The sequence below is a fragment of the Danio aesculapii genome, chromosome 18 (genome assembly GCF_903798145.1).
Source record: "Danio aesculapii chromosome 18, fDanAes4.1, whole genome shotgun sequence".
In the NCBI taxonomy this organism is placed as follows: Eukaryota; Metazoa; Chordata; class Actinopteri; order Cypriniformes; family Danionidae; genus Danio; species Danio aesculapii.
In genome coordinates this window covers 45917267-45936639 of record NC_079452.1, presented here as the reverse complement: position 1 = coordinate 45936639, position 19373 = coordinate 45917267, and the positions used below count along the sequence as shown (strand labels likewise).

General features: G+C 36.4%; 1 protein-coding gene across 1 annotated transcript in view; it reads left to right on the top strand.

Moving 5' to 3' along the window:
• megf11 (multiple EGF-like-domains 11) overlaps nt 1–19373 on the top strand; it is a 254354-nt gene that overhangs the window by 155770 nt on the left and 79211 nt on the right. Inside the window, exons 7-11 of the mRNA XM_056478777.1 lie at nt 365–611; nt 3125–3245; nt 6119–6255; nt 7200–7412; nt 15605–15779. Of these exons, the coding sequence (XP_056334752.1) occupies nt 365–611; nt 3125–3245; nt 6119–6255; nt 7200–7412; nt 15605–15779 (893 nt within the window). The remainder of the gene's footprint in view (nt 1–364; nt 612–3124; nt 3246–6118; nt 6256–7199; nt 7413–15604; nt 15780–19373) is intronic.

Genomic DNA, 19373 nt, shown 5'->3' with positions numbered 1-19373 from the left:
TCACCCATTTTATTGATAGTGTTGGCTTTCAGTGTGGTATTAGCTCGTTGATAATTTAAAGAGAATATATGAGGGGATGTAAATAATCTATGTTTCTGCTAATCCCTACTCACAGCGGGATTCACTTGTATTGACAGAACACTGCTCAAACCTGTATACTTCAGCATATGTTCTGTAATAAAAATTCTATGACTTCACAAATCTTGTTTCTTGGCAGTTGCCAGAATTACAGGTCACCGGTCTACAACCTGCGTCAAAAATGTAACACAACCACCAAAGATTCCATCCTACATTTTGACTGGAGTAAGATGGCATTTTAGTTGGTCAGTATAAAAAAGAGCATCGTTTGTTCTCTGTTTTTCAGGTTGTGAAAGTGGCTACTGGGGGCCCCATTGCAGCAACCGCTGTCAGTGCAAGAATGGGGCCCTGTGTAACCCCATCACAGGGGCCTGTGTCTGCACAGACGGCTACCAAGGCTGGCGCTGTGAGGATCTGTGTGAGCCTGGCTACTATGGCAAGGGCTGCCAGCTGCAGTGTCAATGCCTCAACGGTGCCACCTGCCACCACGAGACGGGGGAATGCATATGCGCACCAGGCTACATGGGCCCCATGTGAGTACCGGAGATGAAACAATATGGAGATACTGTATGAAGGTTAATATGTCTTTCCTGTAATATAGAGGAGACAAGGGCAAGTTGTTGCTCTCGTGAAAAGGGTAGGTTTATTTTTGAAAGTCAATTTCTGTATAGTCATACACCTCTTGACTACAAAAAAGGCTTTCAACCTTTGCAGTATCATTGCCAAGGAAAAGAGGAGGACGCACACAATCACTTTCTGTGACCTTTTGTGTTGTCTTAATAGGAACCTGGTATTAAATTGTTTGCTTTTTCTCTTATAAATTTGATCAGAAAAAAGTATTTTGAAACACAAAATGTTTAATAAAATCTGAAATAATTTCTAGTTTTCTAGTTAGATTTTTCTAGTTACCACAACTCAGTTTTTTAAGTTATTATAACTTATTTTTTGTAGTTAGTGCAACTTATTTTTACAACAATGTAGTTTTTCTAGTTATCTTAACTTTAAGTTTTCAAAGCTTTTTTAGTTACTCACTTATAAGTGCAATTTACATATTCTAATTACAGCAACTGAATTATTCTAGTTGCCATAACTTAATTATTCTAGTTAACTCAACATCATTGTTGTACTTATTTTTTATAGTTCACAAAAATCTATTTTTGCAGTGTCCACAACTTAATTTTTTATATTTTTTTCTAAAAAATTGCATAGTGCTGAACCCGAGTCATTGTTCAATATTTATTCATGATAACTAATCCATTGACTAACGCAATATTCATTCATTCATTCATTTTCTTTTCGGCTTAGTCCCTTTATTAATCCAGGGTCGCCACAGCGGAATTAACTGCCAACTTATCCAGCATATGTTTTACGCAGCGGATGCCCTTCCAGCCGCAACCCATCACTGGGAAACACCCACACACATACACTACGGACAATTTTTGTTCACCCAATTCGCATATACCAAATGTTTTTGGATTTGTGGGGGAAACCGGAGCACCCGAAGGAAACCCATGGGAAACCGGAGCACCCGAAGGAAACCCATGCGAACGCTGGGAGAACATGCAAACTCCACACAGAAATGCCAATTGACCCAGTCGAGGCTCGAACCAGCGACAGCGAACCAGCTCGAACCTCCAAAGACATGCGCTATAGGGGAATTGAATAAGCTAAATTGTCCGTAGTGTATGCATGTGAATGCAAGAGTGCATGGGTTTTTCCCAGTGTTGGGTTGTGGCTGGAAGGGCATCCGCTGCGTAAAACATAGGCTGGATAAGTTGCCGGTTCATTCCAATGTGGTAGTCCCAGATTAATAAAAGGACTAAGCCGAAAAAGAAAATGAATGAATGAAAACCTGTAACCCTTGACTTCCATTGTATTCGTTTAACTACTGTGTAAGTCAGTGGTTACAGGTTTTCAGCTTACTTCAAAATATCTTCTTTTGTGTTCAACATAAACTCATAATAAACTCATAAAGGTTTGGAACCACTTGAAGGTGACTACATTTTCATTTTTGGGTCAACTTTCACTTTAACTAATGGTTAATGGTAACAAATCAATTAAGTTAACTTAATTGTTTTCAAAATTTAAGTAGATTGAACATGAAAAAATTAGGTTGTCCCCACAAAAAAACTCAAGAATTGATTCATTTTTAATAAGTAGTTTGAACAAGCAGCAAAAATACTTTTGAGCGCAGCGTGAATTGTACATTAAAATAAAGTGTTACCAGGTTAAGTAAATGGGTCACACTTTACAATAAGATTTCATTAGTTAATGTTAGGTAATGTATTTACTAACATGAACTAATAATGAACAATACTTGTACAACATTTATTAATCATAGTTTAACATTTACTAATGCATTAATAGTATACAAATTCATGCTTGTTAACATTAGTTAATGCACTGTGGGTTAACGAACTAACTGTATTTTCATTAACTAACACGATCAAATACTGCATTAAACGTATTGTTCGTTGTTTGTTCATGTTAGACACAACATTAACTAATATTATCCAATACAACCTTACAGTGAAGTGTTACCAGTAAAAGTGTTGTTCATTATCAAATACATTAGTAAGTAAATATTAACAAAACAAGCCGCTACTGTAATGAGATGCATTAGAGCAGATTAACATTAACAAAGATTATGTAATGCAGAACCAAGTAATTGTTTACCATTAGTTCATGGTATTATTATTTCCCCCAATATAAAATATACATTTAAAAATGTATACAATGTAAAGTAAATCTATTTATACAGTGTATGCTATTGTGCTTAATTAATTTATCTACTCAGAATTAACTGGAAAATTGCTCTTCCTCCAGTCTCTAGTGCTAATCTACATATGATGCACTTACTCTTTGTCTGTATTCATTTTTGCATAGTTGAAACGCTGTGAAGTACTTGTGAGGGTATTTAAAAAAATATGGTTGGATTTTTTTTTTAAGTATTTGTTCTAAAGTCTTTGAACGTTCTTGTGTTTCATGTTGCAATCCTTTGCAATGACTGCCTGGGTTTCATGTTTTCGCACTTGTGGTCGGGCAGCTGTGGAGAGCGCTGTCCCTCTGGAAGTCACGGGCCACAGTGTGAGCAGCGATGCCCCTGTCAGAACGGAGGAACCTGCCATCACATCACTGGGGAGTGTTCCTGCCCTGCTGGATGGACGGTAAGATGCTGGGCTCAAGGGGAACCAACGGGTAGGAGAAGTGGGGGGACAAAAGGGAAAGTGACTGAGAGAATAAAAGATTGAAAAAGAAACAGAGAGGAATGAAGATGAGAAGATGGATGATAGGAAATGAGGGGCAGAGAGTGAAGGAGAGTAAAGGGCAAGATACTGAAAGACGGAAGAGGTGAGTCACGCTTAAAAAGGAAGTAAAGAAAGAGAAGAGGGAGTAATTAGAGGGAGAAAGGGGGGGTTAAGTGAATGGAGGGAAGGTGAACAGGTTTAAGAGGCAAATGGAGGAGAATCTGAATGTAGATACTGGCACAAACGTAAGGGGAAGAAATGGCAGTGATCTGAGACTCGCAGAGCAGCTGGAGGTATTATTTGGAAGCCAATTGTGTGAAGTTTGCTGAGGCTCATTATTGCTCCTTTTGCATCATCTTAAACTCATAAGGAGGACATATCAAACGCGAGTTTCCTTCATCTTCTAAAATCGTCTAATGTGCTACAGTATGTTATGCTCACAAAGCAGCGCTCCATCCACTGTTCGCTCAGACTGTTTATTGAATATTTTTATTCGGAGAATGTGATCGTATTAACATCAGATCTGTGAGTGCTTTAACGTACATTTTAATGCCTCTTTAATGATTGAGAGCCTTGCTTAAAGTTCTTAAAGTTACAGTAGCAAACACTGGATGGATTGTTAACATGTAAATTTTTCAGCTTTAACTGACAGAAGTTGCTACAGATCTCTTTTATTCGCAAGTTCTGTATAGTTCTGTTGAATAATTTATTTCATGTATGATCTTTATGTATGATTCCGTATATTAAATGTTCACTTAAAATCATGGATTCCGTTTTGCTGGTTCAAATCTGTGAAAAAAAAATATTTTGAATGGTTGTTTTTTTAAGATTGAATATTATTCAAACTATTATTTTCATGAAATAAAAACACCTGTTTTAATGCTCCAAAATTAGAAAGATGACATATAACACATTTTTAAGTAGATGATTTGAAAAAAAATGAAACATATGGGGCTCTATTTTAATGATCTAGGCATAAAATCTAAATTGCATGGTGCAAAAGCATTAAGGGCATGTCTGAGTGCCCTTTTGCTATTTTAAGGATGAGAAAATATACTCTGTGCCCCGGCACATGGTCTAACAGGGTTGTGCTTGTTTTCTTAATGAGTGATATGTGTGTTTTGAGCATAACGTGCAATAAACCAATCCGAGTCTCATGGCACATGGCACATTTGCTATTTACATGGTGGACTTTGTAAGTGGAAAAACTGAATGAAAAACAGAATACTTCACTAGCGAGTAAAGAGTTAAACAGACCATCTGCGCGGGGATAATGAACAAGCCTCCTCTATTTGGGCTCTTTACTTTCTCTTTACTTTACTTTTACTCTTTACTTTACTACTTTACTTTGGTGGATGAGGACGATTTTGTACGCACTCTGCTGAAGATATTTATCAGTCTACATATTTAATTTTGTTTGTTAAGCGCAAAGATTTGTTTCAAAACTATTTCTGAATTCTGTTCTAATTTCCAGCAAATGAACAAATGAACAATCATAACAAAGTGTAGTCAGAAAACCAAACACCCGTTATATCCAAACACACGTACTATTCTTATGCCCCATATGGGGATGCAGACGTCTCCAAAACCCAACAGGTGGACAAATCTAAACTTGTTTTTATTAAAACAAATATAAATATGCATATAATAAATAATACTGCTAATAATAATAATAATAACAGTATACAAATGCAAATTGTCATGAATAAACTGAAAAAAAAATCCCCCCCCCACCCGCCGAGATTATGAAGGCATGAAAGCAGTGGTTTTTATATTTATATTTATAATATTTTAATCCTTTAATTTTTTTTCATATGTAAAGATATTTGTGTATTGCTGTACATCCTGTGTTTATTAAGCAATGTGTAAGCGTTTGAACCCACATAGGTGCAAAACTAACGCACTCTGCGCTGGATTTTAGACCTGCTTTTAGATGGTCAATGGCACGGTCTATTCCAGTTTTTCAAGATAGCAAGGCACCAACAATGCCTTAAATCGCCTCTATTTTATACCAGCATGCCCATGAGTCCTCAAAGTTGTGCAAATAGATTTGCTATTTAAACAACATGGCGCAAAACATGAAAATTAGGGTTGCGCTGATCTGAAAATCCCAACAAATCGCGTCAAACATGTCTTGCACCTTATTGCGCCGGGTGTATGATAGAGCCCATAGTCTAGATTCACTTTCAGAATATCTTTTTTTGCAACTGATAAACAATAAAAAATTTAAAGCTAATCAAAATCTAACAGACTTTAAGGAACTTGAGCATTTAACGAGGCAGATAACAGAACTGCAGATTAAAAAAGGTGGATATTTCACCCAAAAATTATAATTTACTAATAATAAAATGAGCTATTATTAAACCATGGTGCTTGGTAATACATGAACTCAAATCAGTGGTTTCAGGCACTTTGAGAGTCAAAAACACAACCCATGGTGCCTCTTGACGACATCCAGGTCTTACAAAAGGAAACAAACGGTCTTCTGACTTGCATCACCAATGAATCATCCAACTAGAATCATGATTTCAGCTAAAATCTTCTTTAATGTACTTCTTTAAAGTACGTCACCTAATGTACATCTTTAGTGGCCTGAGGGTGAGTAAACAAACAGTCATTTTTCGATGAACTATAAGCCGTTGTCCTTTTGAAAGAAATAACTGGGTTTCAAGTGATGGAGTAACTTACAAGTCATCTTATTTTTAAATTCAGTACAGCTTCACCGCCCGCAGTAATTGAATTTCAGCTGATTTTCCGATGTTACATTTTGATCCACTCTTCTTGCTCGACAGGGTTCTGTGTGTGCCCAGCCATGTCCGTTCGGAAAATATGGGATCAACTGCAGCAAGGAATGCTCATGCCGCAATGGAGGACTCTGTGACCACATCACAGGACAGTGTCAGTGCATGGCGGGATACAGCGGCCACAGGTTAAACAGATCCCCGATCAGTTATTGATATTCTTTCATGTCTTTAAAAAAAGTGCCACAAAGTGCAATGTATGCAAAATGTAGGTGCTGAATAATTGAATAATTGCTTTTTTACCGCTCAGTGTTTACATTCCCCATGTCCACTGATCCCACTCCTAGATGCGCACTGGTCTGTTAAGTTCCTGCCCATTAATTACCAGTAATAGAGTTTTATTAGGATCCAATTGAAATTGCTCTTTATTTCCCAGTGTCTTCTGCCACAGCTTAGGGTTTATTAGCGCGCTAAAGTGATTGTCTGCAGAATGAAAACACTTTCAGGACAGACACTTCTTATCCTCTAATATTTAACAAAATTGCCCTCATTCATTTAGTCTGTGACAGGTGAATTAGCCCAGTAGGAATAATCTCAGATTGCGTTAGTACCGCCGCCTCCCTTACCCCACATCCTCCTCACACCCGTCTCTCCTGATACAAACGACACCGGTGTAATTTCAACATGAAACATACCTAGTCCGTTTTATAATTTAATTGAGCTATTTATCTGTCTCCTAATGGCTTCTTTGGACACTGGAGATTGATGTTCTGCCAGGATTGTATATTGAAGATCTCGTGGAAGTCGTTGTTCCTTAAGTCACTTTGCTATTCAACAGAGAAAATGAGCCCGGGTCTAATTGTATTCACGGTAATTAATGACTGCAGTCTGCGTTTTGCTGTCGTCCCATCTGTGAAGCCAAAGGGGCTGATGAACCCGAGGTACCACAGAAGATGCCCGGAGCTTTGACCCTCGACCCGTAGATTAGAAAAGCTCTGTAGTCTACTAAATCTGCATGTGCTATTCTGACAGCCTCCTTTTTCTTCCAAGAATGTATACAAGTGGTTTCATTGGGGTTTATAGGTAAATAGGGGGCTTTCTTCTTTCTCTGAAGTGTGTGAAATGTTTGCAGGTGCCAGGAAGAGTGTCCGGTTGGCACCTATGGACCCCAGTGCACTCTCCATTGTGACTGTCAGAATGGGGCAAAGTGTTACCACATCAACGGAGCATGTTTGTGTGATACAGGATTCAAAGGGCATCACTGCCAGGATAGATTCTGTCCACCGGGCCTTTACGGTCTCATCTGTGACAAATACTGCCCCTGTAATTCCACCAATACAATCAGGTGAGACACACTAACACATGTCGTATGTTTTTTCGGGGGTTACAATTTTTTTGACACTTTAAAATAAGGTTTATTATTTATTGTTTGTTAATGCATTTTTTTTAAAGAATAATCCACAGCAAGTCACTGATTATTTCTTTTTTTTGTGGCCATTTGTCAAATTTAGGTAAGTTAAAACCAGCAATGCTCTTGGCAGCACAATATTTGACTGAATTTTGTTAGATTTGTTAGATCTTCTTTTTGAGTCAGTAATGGGCAATAACAGAGAGTGTGCGGATGTGAGAGAGATCATCTGTGTGTGTTAATTCCATGGGCATATCTAATAGCTTATAGTAACATGTGCTAGCTACCTCTTCTAAAATGTTTTGAACATATCTCCACCACCTATGCAGTAAACGATTTTATTGCACACCTTTCAGCTAGTCAGAATCATGAATATCAACAGACCATGCACATCTACTTTGATACTACAGGGGTGGGTTCTTCAAATTGTGGATTACCCAATGGGCTGGATTTGGTTATTGACACGATCCAAGACAGTTTCGTTCTTCAAAACTCATCCGAGAGTTGTTGTCATAGCAAGAGGTCTGGTAGCTCAATCCTGCCTGGTATAAGAATTAAAAATAAGTAAAAAGGAAAAAAAACTCCACTAGGGAAGGGATTCAAAGAGAACATTTATTTGCGACTAGTAGGCCTATAGTCTTATTTTATAAGGTACCAATATGAACTTTTTAGATACAAACAAATCTAAGCGCAAAGTTTACAGCGCAGGGTGCAAAACCATTAAGGGCATGTCCGAATCCACTTATGCTATATTAAGGATGAAAAAATAAGCTCTGCGCCATGGCGCATGGTCTAACAAGGTTGTGCTTATTCTCTTAATGAGTTATGGGTGTGTTTTGAGCATAAACCAATCAGTATCTCCTCTCCCATTCCCTTTAAGTGTCAGTTGCGTCGCGCCATGGCTCATTTGCTATTTACATGGTGGACTTTGTAAGTGAAAAAACTGAACACTTCACTTACTAGAAAACAGTTTAACAGACCATCTGCATGAGGATAAAAATGAGCCTCCTCTAATCGGCCTTTACTTTTTGTACTCTTTCTCTCTTTTGTGGAAACGGTGTTGTAGGCTATGCACAGACATCTATTAGCCTACATATTTAATTTCGTTTGTTAAGCGTAAATATTTGTTTCAAAACTATTTCTTAAATCTGTTCTAATTTCCAGCAAACGAATAAATGAACAATAATAACGAAGTGTGGTCAGAAAACTATTATATCCAAAGTTATATCCAAGCACACATGCTATGCCCCATATGGCCCAAATCTAAGCTTGTCTTGAATAAAACAAATATAAATATGCATATAATAAATAATACTAATAATAGTAATAACATTATAGAAAAGCAAGTTGTCGTGAATAAACTGAAAAAATCCCTCCGAGATGAAGGCATGAAAGCAGTGCTTTTTATATTTATGTAGAAAATAATAATTTTTGTAATATTTTATTCCTTTAATTCTTTTTAACTTGTAAAGATATTTGTGTATTGCTGTACACCCTGAGTGTATTAAGCAATGTGTAAGCGACACACAATTAACGTGCTCTGCGCTGGATTTTAGACCTGCTTTCAGCTGGTCTATTACACAGTCTATTTTAGTTCCTCAAAATAGCAACGCACCAACAATGCGCCTTAACACACCTCCTTTCTAGAACGAAACACTCATGAGTCCACAAAGTAGCGAAAATGGATTTACTATTTAAACAATGTGGCTGAAAACAGGAAAATTAAGGTTGTGTTGGTCTGAAAATAGCAACACGTTCGGGCAAACACGTCTTGCGCCTTATTGCGCCAGGTGTATGATAAGGCCCATAATTTTAAACTGCCAACCTGATTTCACCAATTCCTGGAGTAACATATATGTTGGAGTAACATAAAACATTCCAATCAGCCAATCAGAAATACAGGATATGCTTACCGTTTATGTTTGGTTTAGGCTTACGGTTAGGTTTATGCACTTCTACATGATTGTTATCTAACTATTACTCCCCTCTGATTTTGGGAATCATTTACAGTTATGGTTGGGATTAGGGGTTGGAAATAGGTATGGATTACATTTTTCAATAAAAATGTTCTAGGACCAACATAGATGTTAATACAGAGTCACTTGGCATAATCATAACATACAATTTTGAAAGGTACCAACTGTCACAGGTGCACTCACCACAAATGCACATGAAACAATGATTGTCAAAAACATCTTATTTATTTACAAACACTTCAATAGGAACAGGTAACAGATGAGGAGGTTGACAATTCAAAACCGGACAAAGACTAACCAAAACTAAGTATAAGTACACATCATAACTAACTAAATTACAAACAGGTGTGAGAACACAGGTGAAACTAATGGACACTGATAAAAACAGAAACAAAAAAAAAAAACAGAACAAAGCACATGGAACAACATGACATGGGGAAACAGAATCTGACACCGACTCGTACAATTTCTGAGCCAATATTCTCTCTTTTTTTTAAGGAATAATAATTTATGGGAGTCATGTACATGTTTTGACAGCTATATGCCATTGATTAGATTCTTTGCAGGATTTTCAGACACCTTTCAAATATCAAACTGTTTTTTTATGCTAAATTTAAATAGTCAGTTACATCTTACGCCAGATGATTAAGAAACTCGGATAATATCTTAAAGAAAATCTGCTCTAAAAGTAAAACAATATAAATATCTTGACCCATGAAAGTGTAAAGCTTGCAGCCCACAACAAATGTGGAAAGTTATTGCGTATCATGTTTACAAACCGTTTACTACGAGTTTTATGTAATTTTGCTCACATGGATATTTGAATATTAATCAAATGATGCCATTACACTGCTGTGCCATCAGCCTATTGTTGCATTGCTGATCATGATTTTGAGGACCAGATCTGTCCTTCACAACACACGCACCAATCTTAGATCAGTTCATCTAGACATTTTAATCTAATACGCGAACTTGTTAGAAGAACCAAACTAGCCAGAGATCAGCTATCAACTAAAAGATCTGGCAAAATCATCTTAGAACATTCTTCTTAGATGAGGACTGGACCCCAAGACAGTTACAGTAAATGTTTAAGTGGTTGATGTATTCTAAGGTGTGCAGTTATTTTCAGGGAGCTACATGGTTAAAGTAGTTCCAGGCAGGTCTTGACAGCATATCACTATGCTGAATTATTTCAGTTATTTCACAGCCTACAACTGTCAAACATTAAACTCAAAACAAAACAAAACAAAAAACAAAACAAAACAAAACAAAACAAAACAAAACAAAACAAAACAAAACAAAACAAAACAAAACAAAAGGCTTCAGATGAGATGCATTAGAAACTAGTTGCGCAAAAAGGAGCAGTTTGAGGACAACGATATACAACATCTGAACAGTTTATTTAGATGTGGTAACCGTAGCATTTTAACGACTCATCGTCAGATAGTCCTTACTTATGTTACAGTGAGCAATGCTGATATTATAGTATTTATTATCTTTTGTAACGAAATTCAAAATATTGAAAATTCAAAATATTGCATTTTTTTTTTTGTATATAGGCTAAGTAGGCTGCACAACATATCGTTTCAGCATTGATATCCAAATTTGCACATCCGCAATAGTCACATCGCAGGATCTGCAATGTTGAATAAGGATTAGTTGAGTAGTTAATATCACACATGATTGTGGAGTAATTGTAAAATGTAACCCTAAAGTTTCATTTACATGTGTTTTAAAGCCTGAATGCATTTCAAATCCAGTTTAAAGCATTCAATCACAGAAAACTTACATTTTTAGTAACTTCAAGAAACATTACTTGTATTTATGTGCAGTATAGCTGCAATGAAGATTATACATTGTTATTTATTTTACATTGAATAACTTAATTTGTGTGCCTGAGTACTTTTAGACTCCCAGAAAAACCATAAAGCTTTTATTTTATTTGTAACTTTGCTTTACTGAATGTATTACATTTTATGCTAATGCACTTCATCACAAAATCATCCTATTATCATTCAAAATTGTCTTTTCAAAAACAGCTTTTTATTTCATCTGTTAAAATCATACTCAATATCGCAATATGTATCACAGAAAAATAAAATATGACAATATATATGTTTTTTCCAACATCAAGCATCCCTACACCTAAGCCTTGTTTTTTCTAAATTGATTTGTAGCATTGAAACCAATTTATTTTTTATTATCTGTGCATTTATTTATTTATTTATTGCCAAAATAGAAAATCATTTTAATATCAGACATAATGTGACTAGAATTATTGAATAGTTCATTTACTATAATATTGGTACATGTTATTTCCTTGCAAAATAACTTTTAATTTATCTCTAATATTTGTAAATTTTTTAATGGGTAGTTTCTAGAGCTGTTAGTTCAATCATTCGTGATGATATCGCTTTGGGTTTTAGAAAAGCACGTATGTATTATTATTATTCATTTTATGATATGATTATTAATGAAATTATTTGCATAGATCATAATATTTGCTAAGGAAAAAAACAGATACTGAATAAACATGTAAGTGACAACTTCTGAGCCATTTTTAAACAAGCTCATAGCCTGTGTATGCAATGCAAAGATACGGCTCAGAGGGCACGATTAAATTCATCATGCGTTCATATCATTAATCGGACTAAATTACAGCCCTAATTAGATCATAATTTCCACCGCTAAACAGCAATCTCACACAGTTTGAACATAACAATTAAACAAAGTTATTTCACCCAAATAATACATCTTTGTGGAGTCCCTAGAGGTTAAACAGAGCCTTTATTCCAACACTCATCGCTTTTCCAGCCAACACCTCTCAAGTTAACCTCTGGAGCCACGGGTGAGTAAAGAGCTCCATTTGAGTCCATTTGACTTCATTTGACTTGCAAGTAAAAATTTGAACACCTTTCAACACTAGCATAGCACTTGCTCTTTATCGTGACCTGTGCTTCATTCATTATTTCACAGCCGCATTTCTGGCTAATGCAATGTTAATGCCTGGTATGGGTAGATTAGGCCCTGAGACACTGGGGCTCATTACGACATGAAGGAGAGAAAGGACACCCCATTTATCTGAGGGGAGCTTTACAGACACCGGAATGGATGAACTCAGATGGTTTTATACTTACATCCGGCTCCCTTGTTCAGGAGACCAAAGTGTTTATGTTTAGATGCCGAATGCACCCTTTTCCTACGCCATGAGTGAATTATGGGAGAAACTTCCTTTAAACTGTAAACAGTCAATGAAGTGTTTTTAAAAACTGGTAATTTCATCAAGTATTTCATCAAGAAAAAAAGGTGATGAAATAAATACTACAAAAAACAAATGTAGCTTCTACAGAATATATTCATTCATTCATCTTTCTTCAGCTTAGTCCTTTTATTCATCAGATTCGCCACAGAGGAATGAACCGGCAACTTATCCAGCATATGTTTTACGCAGGACAGCACGGTGGTCCAGGTGCTCCTGTTTCCCCCACAATTCCAAAGACGTGGTATAGGGGAATTGGGAAGGCTAAATTGTCCGTAGTGTATGTGCGTGAATGATTGTGTATGGATGTTTCCTAGTGATAGGTGCAGCTGGAAGGGCATCCGCTGCGTAAAACATGTGCTGTATAGGTTGGTGGTTCAATGAATGAATGTATTAGTTCTGATATGAACTAATTCTTTTTAAGATTTAATTGTCTGCCACAATAACAGGTTCATCCAGCTGCAACCCATCACTGGGAAACACTCATACACTCACATTCACACACTACGGACAATTTAGCCTACCCATTTCACCTGTATCGCATGACTTTGGGCTGGTGGGGGAAACCGGAGGCACTGAAGGAAACCCACACCTACATGGGTAGAACATGCAAACTCCACACAGAAACGGCAATTGACCCAGCCAGGATTCAAATCAGCAACCTTCTTGCTGTGAGGTGATCTTGCTACCCACTGCGCCACTGTGAGGCTAAACTAATACAATTCTTGACAAATTAAATAAACTTGTTGAATAGTACTGGACTGTAGGCAATATAAAGAGAAAACAGTGATTATAGTGATCAAAATTACTATCATGTTTATCAGTATTGTCACTGTTATGTTAAAATGACCTGAAAATGTCTCTCTCTCTCACACACACACACACACACACACACACACATACACACACTTAGGGATTTCCACCGTGTTTTGTGTCTAAAAATGAAGAAATAATAGCTCTATGCAATTTTTGTGACAAACAACATAAACATGGATCCCTGCGCTTTGGCTTTGTTTATTTATGCTTGTATTATTTAATGCACTTTGTTTTTTGCTCTGTTTTTGTGGGTACATTTGATTTCCTTATTCAAGTTATTGTTTGTTAAACTTGTACTTGGAAAAATACCTCACAGGGATCTGTTTTTACTTAGTTTTTCCACACAGTTGCATAAAGCTGCTTTATTAAAACCAAAAAGGGTTGTGCAATTTGACAAAAACATTTGATTTCTATTTTCTGACAGATTTGATTTGTGATTTAATATTTAAAGTCCAGCTTCAGCTTAGTATTATCAATAGTGTGCAGCACACACTTTAAATGAAAGGAATGAAGCATACTTTATATATATGGTACTGTGCAAAAGTTTTAGGCCATAGGTCATAAATTTAAATGGTGGTGTCATTTTTTTTAATCGAGATTTATACAGGGTAATTGAATTATTTTTCAGTTGATGTATGGTTGGTTAGGATAGGTTTATTTGTTTAAGACATGTGAAAGACAATGTTGGAGAGGGGCTGTTTGTCCTGGTTTGAGCTGCATTTCTACCAGTGTTGTTAGCAATATTGTTGTCACAATCACTAGCGATCTAATACTGGCAGAGGACTACACTGGCAAGGACTACAGATCCACCAGTATATAGACTACACGTTCCAGTCATGCACCACACACACTCACTCCGTTTCCTGATCCTGACTGATTGCAAACACACAGCCGGAGGATTGTCAAGGACTGATTACTAGGACTTTAAATACAGATCACACACACACACACATCTGGGCTGAGTCTTGTTATAGTGAAGTGTGAACATTACGACGCGTTTTCCTTGTCTTGCCATGTTTTTGACCCTTGCTTTGTTTTGTTTTGTCCGCTGCCTGCCTTTTGGCCACCCCCCTGTTTTATAACCATGACTCTGGATTGCCTGTATACATCTGTTTGCTGCTGTGTTGACCATTGCTTGCCTGACCATTCTCTTTTAAATAAAACCTGCATTTGGATCCGCACCTCTGTTGTCCCACTTCGCATTACAGAAGACTCAGCAACTGGTGTGTGTCTGTGCTCCTTTTAAAGTTCATGTAATCAGTTCTGAACAGGTTCAGCTGTGTGTGTTAGCAATCAATGGGAAACCGGAACAGGTGTGAGTGTGTGGTGCATGACTGGATCTTGTAGTCCTTGTAGTCCAGCGGATTTGTAGTGGTATGCGATTTGTGAGTTTACCAGGGATCTGTAAGGATTAGATCACTGGCGATTGTGACAATTGTCTGAATTGATGGAATTGTGAATGTTGAAATGTACAGATAGGTTTTAATCTATTATGCCATTCCTTCTGGAAAGGACTTCAGTGGTAATAGTTTCATTTTCAGCATAGTAATGGTCCACTAATTGCAGTTAAATCCTGTTTGGATAAAAGAAAACGGCTGACTTTAATGAAATGGCCTCTACAGGGTCCAGACCTGAATATAATAGAGGCTGTATGAGATCACCTGTACAGAAAGAGAAAGATAAGCCTAAAAAAAACTCTGCAAAGTGCTAAAAGAAGCCTGATATTGCACAGCACATTATTTCAGAAAATGTCACTATATAACGTATTTCCTATTTTTTCTGTTTGTTTTTAATAAAGAAACTGACTAATCATATATTGTGCAAAAGTAGGCCAAGAAAACTGGTGTAGTGCTAAAGACTTTCGCACAGTACTGTAAATATATATTTATTAACTACAGGAACTGTGTGTAAACTTACATTTACGTTGCAGCTTTTTGCAATTAGGTAATTGCAATGTTACAGAATCATCTGTAATTAAAGTTACAGAAGCACCTGAGTCTTCAAAATCATGATAATTTTAAATAATCAGAAAAGCCACAGACATAAGATATTGTTGATCTTTCTTTCTCTTTTTTCAGCTGCCACCCTTTGACTGGTGAATGCTCATGTACAGCGGGATGGACGGGCCTATATTGTAACGAGACCTGTCCCCCGGGCTACTATGGAGAAGGATGTGGAGTGCCGTGCCAGTGTGCTAATGGAGCCGACTGCCACAGTCTCACCGGGGCCTGTATCTGTGCCCCGGGCTACACAGTGAGTCCATGTTTATCATTTATCACTGTCTGCACTCATTAAATACTAGTAAATCTTGGCATGCTGCAATATTGTCACATGAAATCGACTGCTGAGCATTGATGATTACAGTCGCTAATGTTTTCAATTAAAGGATGGTCTTTTTTCATATGGCGCCGATACACCTGGCATTACCATTAATGACTCTAAACTCTCATTTGCAGAGTAAACACTAATATGTCTTGGCTATAGATCGGCCATCAAGCTGTCAATCAACTGTAGCACTAAATTGTTATTTTGATTGTTGTCTGTACGTGGTTTTAAAAGATTTTTGATCTTGAATTGTTTGTAAAAAATTGCTTCATTTTTGACTGCTTTCAAAGTATATATGTATTGAGTTAAAAGTTAATAGAATTAATAAATATTAAGAATAACTTCAACAAAAAAATCACATTTGTTGTCACATTAAAATAAAATAAAAAAATTTTACGAGTATAAACGAGTATATATATATATATATATATATATATATATATATATAAACGAGTATATATATATATATATACTCGTTTGCTGGAAATTAGAACTGAATTAAGAAATAGTTTTGAAACAAAATTAAATATGTGCACTAATGGATGTCTTGAGTGGAGTGCATACAACAACATTTCCTTATGCACGAAAGAGAGAAAGACAAAGTAAAGAGGCAGAGTGGAGAAGGCTTATTCTTTATCGTCACGCTGCAGATGGTCTGTTTAACTGTTTTTTCGCTAGTGAAGCGTTCAGTTTTTCCACTTACAAAGTCCGCCATGTAAATAGCAAATGCGCCATAACACGACGCAATTTACTATTAAAGGTAATTGGAGATGAGAATCTGATTGGTTTATGCTCAAAACAAACCCATAACACATTAAGAGAATAAGCACAACCCTGTTAGACCATGCGCCAAGCGTATTTTTCGTTCTTAAAATAGCAAAAGTGGATTCAGACATGCCGTTAGTGCTTTTGCCCCATGCGCTTTAGACTTTGCGCCTAGATCAGTAAAATAGAGCCCTAAAAGTTAAACTTAACCAAAACTATTTAGCTGAAACCCGATTAACTGGTTAAAATTTGTTAAAGTAAAATATAATATTTGTTTTTATGAGATGTTTTTTATTTTATTTTTTACAGTGTAAATTACTATAATATTTAAGTCAGTATCATATATAATAGCTTAGATTTAGGGCACATGATTAAATTGATCATGAGTTTATATCATGAACGTTACTAAAACTGTGTCGACTGTCAGTAATTTTTTCTTTAATTAATTAATTGAATTACATTTTATTTCATCAATTATATTTGTATAATATACACATTTTATGATTAAAACATCAAACTTCTTTAGGTAAAAATCACATTTAATTTGAATTAAATTGTATTTTTGTTATATTTTATTTTATTTTCTTTCATTCATTTTCACAGCGGAATAAACCGCCAACTTATTTAGCACGTTTTATGCAGCGGATGCCCTTCCAGCTGCAACCCATCTCTAAGAAACATCCATACACACTCATTCACACACATACACTACGGACAATTTAGCTTACCCAATTCACCTATATCACATGTCTTTGGACTTGTTGGGGAAACCGGAGCACCCGGAGGAAACCCACACGAACACAGGGAGAACATGCAAACTCCACACAGAAAAGCCAACTGACCCAGCCAAGGCTCGAACCAGCAAGCTTCTTGCTGTGAGATGAACGTGCTGCCCACTGCGCCACCGCGCAGCCCTTTAATTTTATTTTACCTTCCTGTTTAAATCTAATCACCGAATCCTGGTTCAAAAATTGCTCTTTGGTACATCATTTGGGATTGGTTGGTTGGCCAAAGGCAGGTGATACTGTACCAAATCTAAACAGGACCATAGCTATGACATATGAAGCTGGTAAACCTCATAATTCCATAATAAAGGTTTATGATTGTGGATTTTAAGTGAGAACCGGAATCACCTTTCAGAGAACTTTTCCAGTCAGCACTTCCCTTGATCTTTCTTTAAAAAGTTTTTGTGTCCCCATACTTAAAGCAGAAGTGTCAGCGAATGCAGTTTATTGCTTTGAAAATTATCTCTATAGTGGTCTCTCTCTCTCACATACACACACAAACACAAACACACACACACATAACCACATCACCTCCTGCAGAGAGACTGGGAACGAGGTGAGAGTCTCTAAGTTCAGTAAAGCTATTCTCACTGAGCTCGTGCCTTATTACACAGCAGGTTCAGACTTAACACAAAGACCTTGCCGAACGCAGTAAGGACCGTAACACACAAGGACTCCAAAATAGATTGTGATTTCTAGGCAAGGCATTTAATGACATAAATAACGAATCGTTTTGTTATCCTGTTGGTTGCGTCAGGCACAAAATCTGAACAAGGGGGAGCTAAAGTGAAAGTGATAAGAAAGCGAGACGAACGTATGAGTGATATGAGTTTACTTTAGAGAGACGTTAAAAAAGATGGATGACTTGTTCTGCTTCACTGAATGCATCATAAAGTGTTGCCTATGCTCCTGTACATCTGGAGAAGCAAATGTTAGACATAGTATGTTTACTAGAGCTAGAGAGCTGAGTGAAAGATAAACAGTTGTTTGGAAGTAACAAATACTAAAAGTAGTAACTTAAAGGCACAATATACAGTGCCTATAGAAAATCATCAAACCCTGTGGAAATCTATACCTTTACTCACATAACACCCTGCTTTCAAAAGACCTTCAGGATGAAGTTGTATAAAGGCAAAGGTTAGGAGAAAGCTTCAAAAACATTTCAAAAGCTGGATAAGTGATTTGGAATGTGATTGGATTTTGGGCTGAGAACTACTCATTTACTGACAAATCAGTAATGCCCAATCCCAATTCTTCCCCTTTGCCCTCGTTTTGTGTGTTCACTAGAAGGGACAGGGGTGTCCCAGAATACTATCTACAATAAGAGATCATTGTATCATTGTTGTCACTCCTTACCACTGATTGATTTTTTTTCTCTATCTATTTTCTACATATCTATGCTATTTGTTTTATTTAGTGTTGATATATATATCTATTTATTCCCCCTCCCATATGTATGTACTTAGACTATCCACCTAGTTACCTTTACATGCACAAGCACACGTTTTCATGTTTTTTGTTGTTTTGTTCTCTTTGTATGTGATCCCATTTTGTATAGTACTTGCATATTCTAATTAAAAATAATAAATAAATAAATAAATAAATACCAGCATTTTTAACCAGCAAAAAATAAATAAATTTAAAAAAAAATACATCATCTACAATGGCAGCATGGGTGCACACAGAAGTCAGGAGATGCACAAATTAGTATTTTTTCTTTTTTCATTATTATGAATTTTTACAACAAACAAGCACATGTTTTAAAATATTCATACTGGTGTTTGTGTCTAACCGTCATGCTTTTTAAAGAAATGATAAAAAAAAACGTAAATTTTGTTATCTATAATCCATAATAATAACTCCTGTATTGCAGTCCTGCAATATACTTTCACATCTGACACTCGAATACCCTTTCAGAAAAGTCTAGTGGCTGGAAATTACCAGTGTCTGGTATAATGTTAATGTTGTTTTT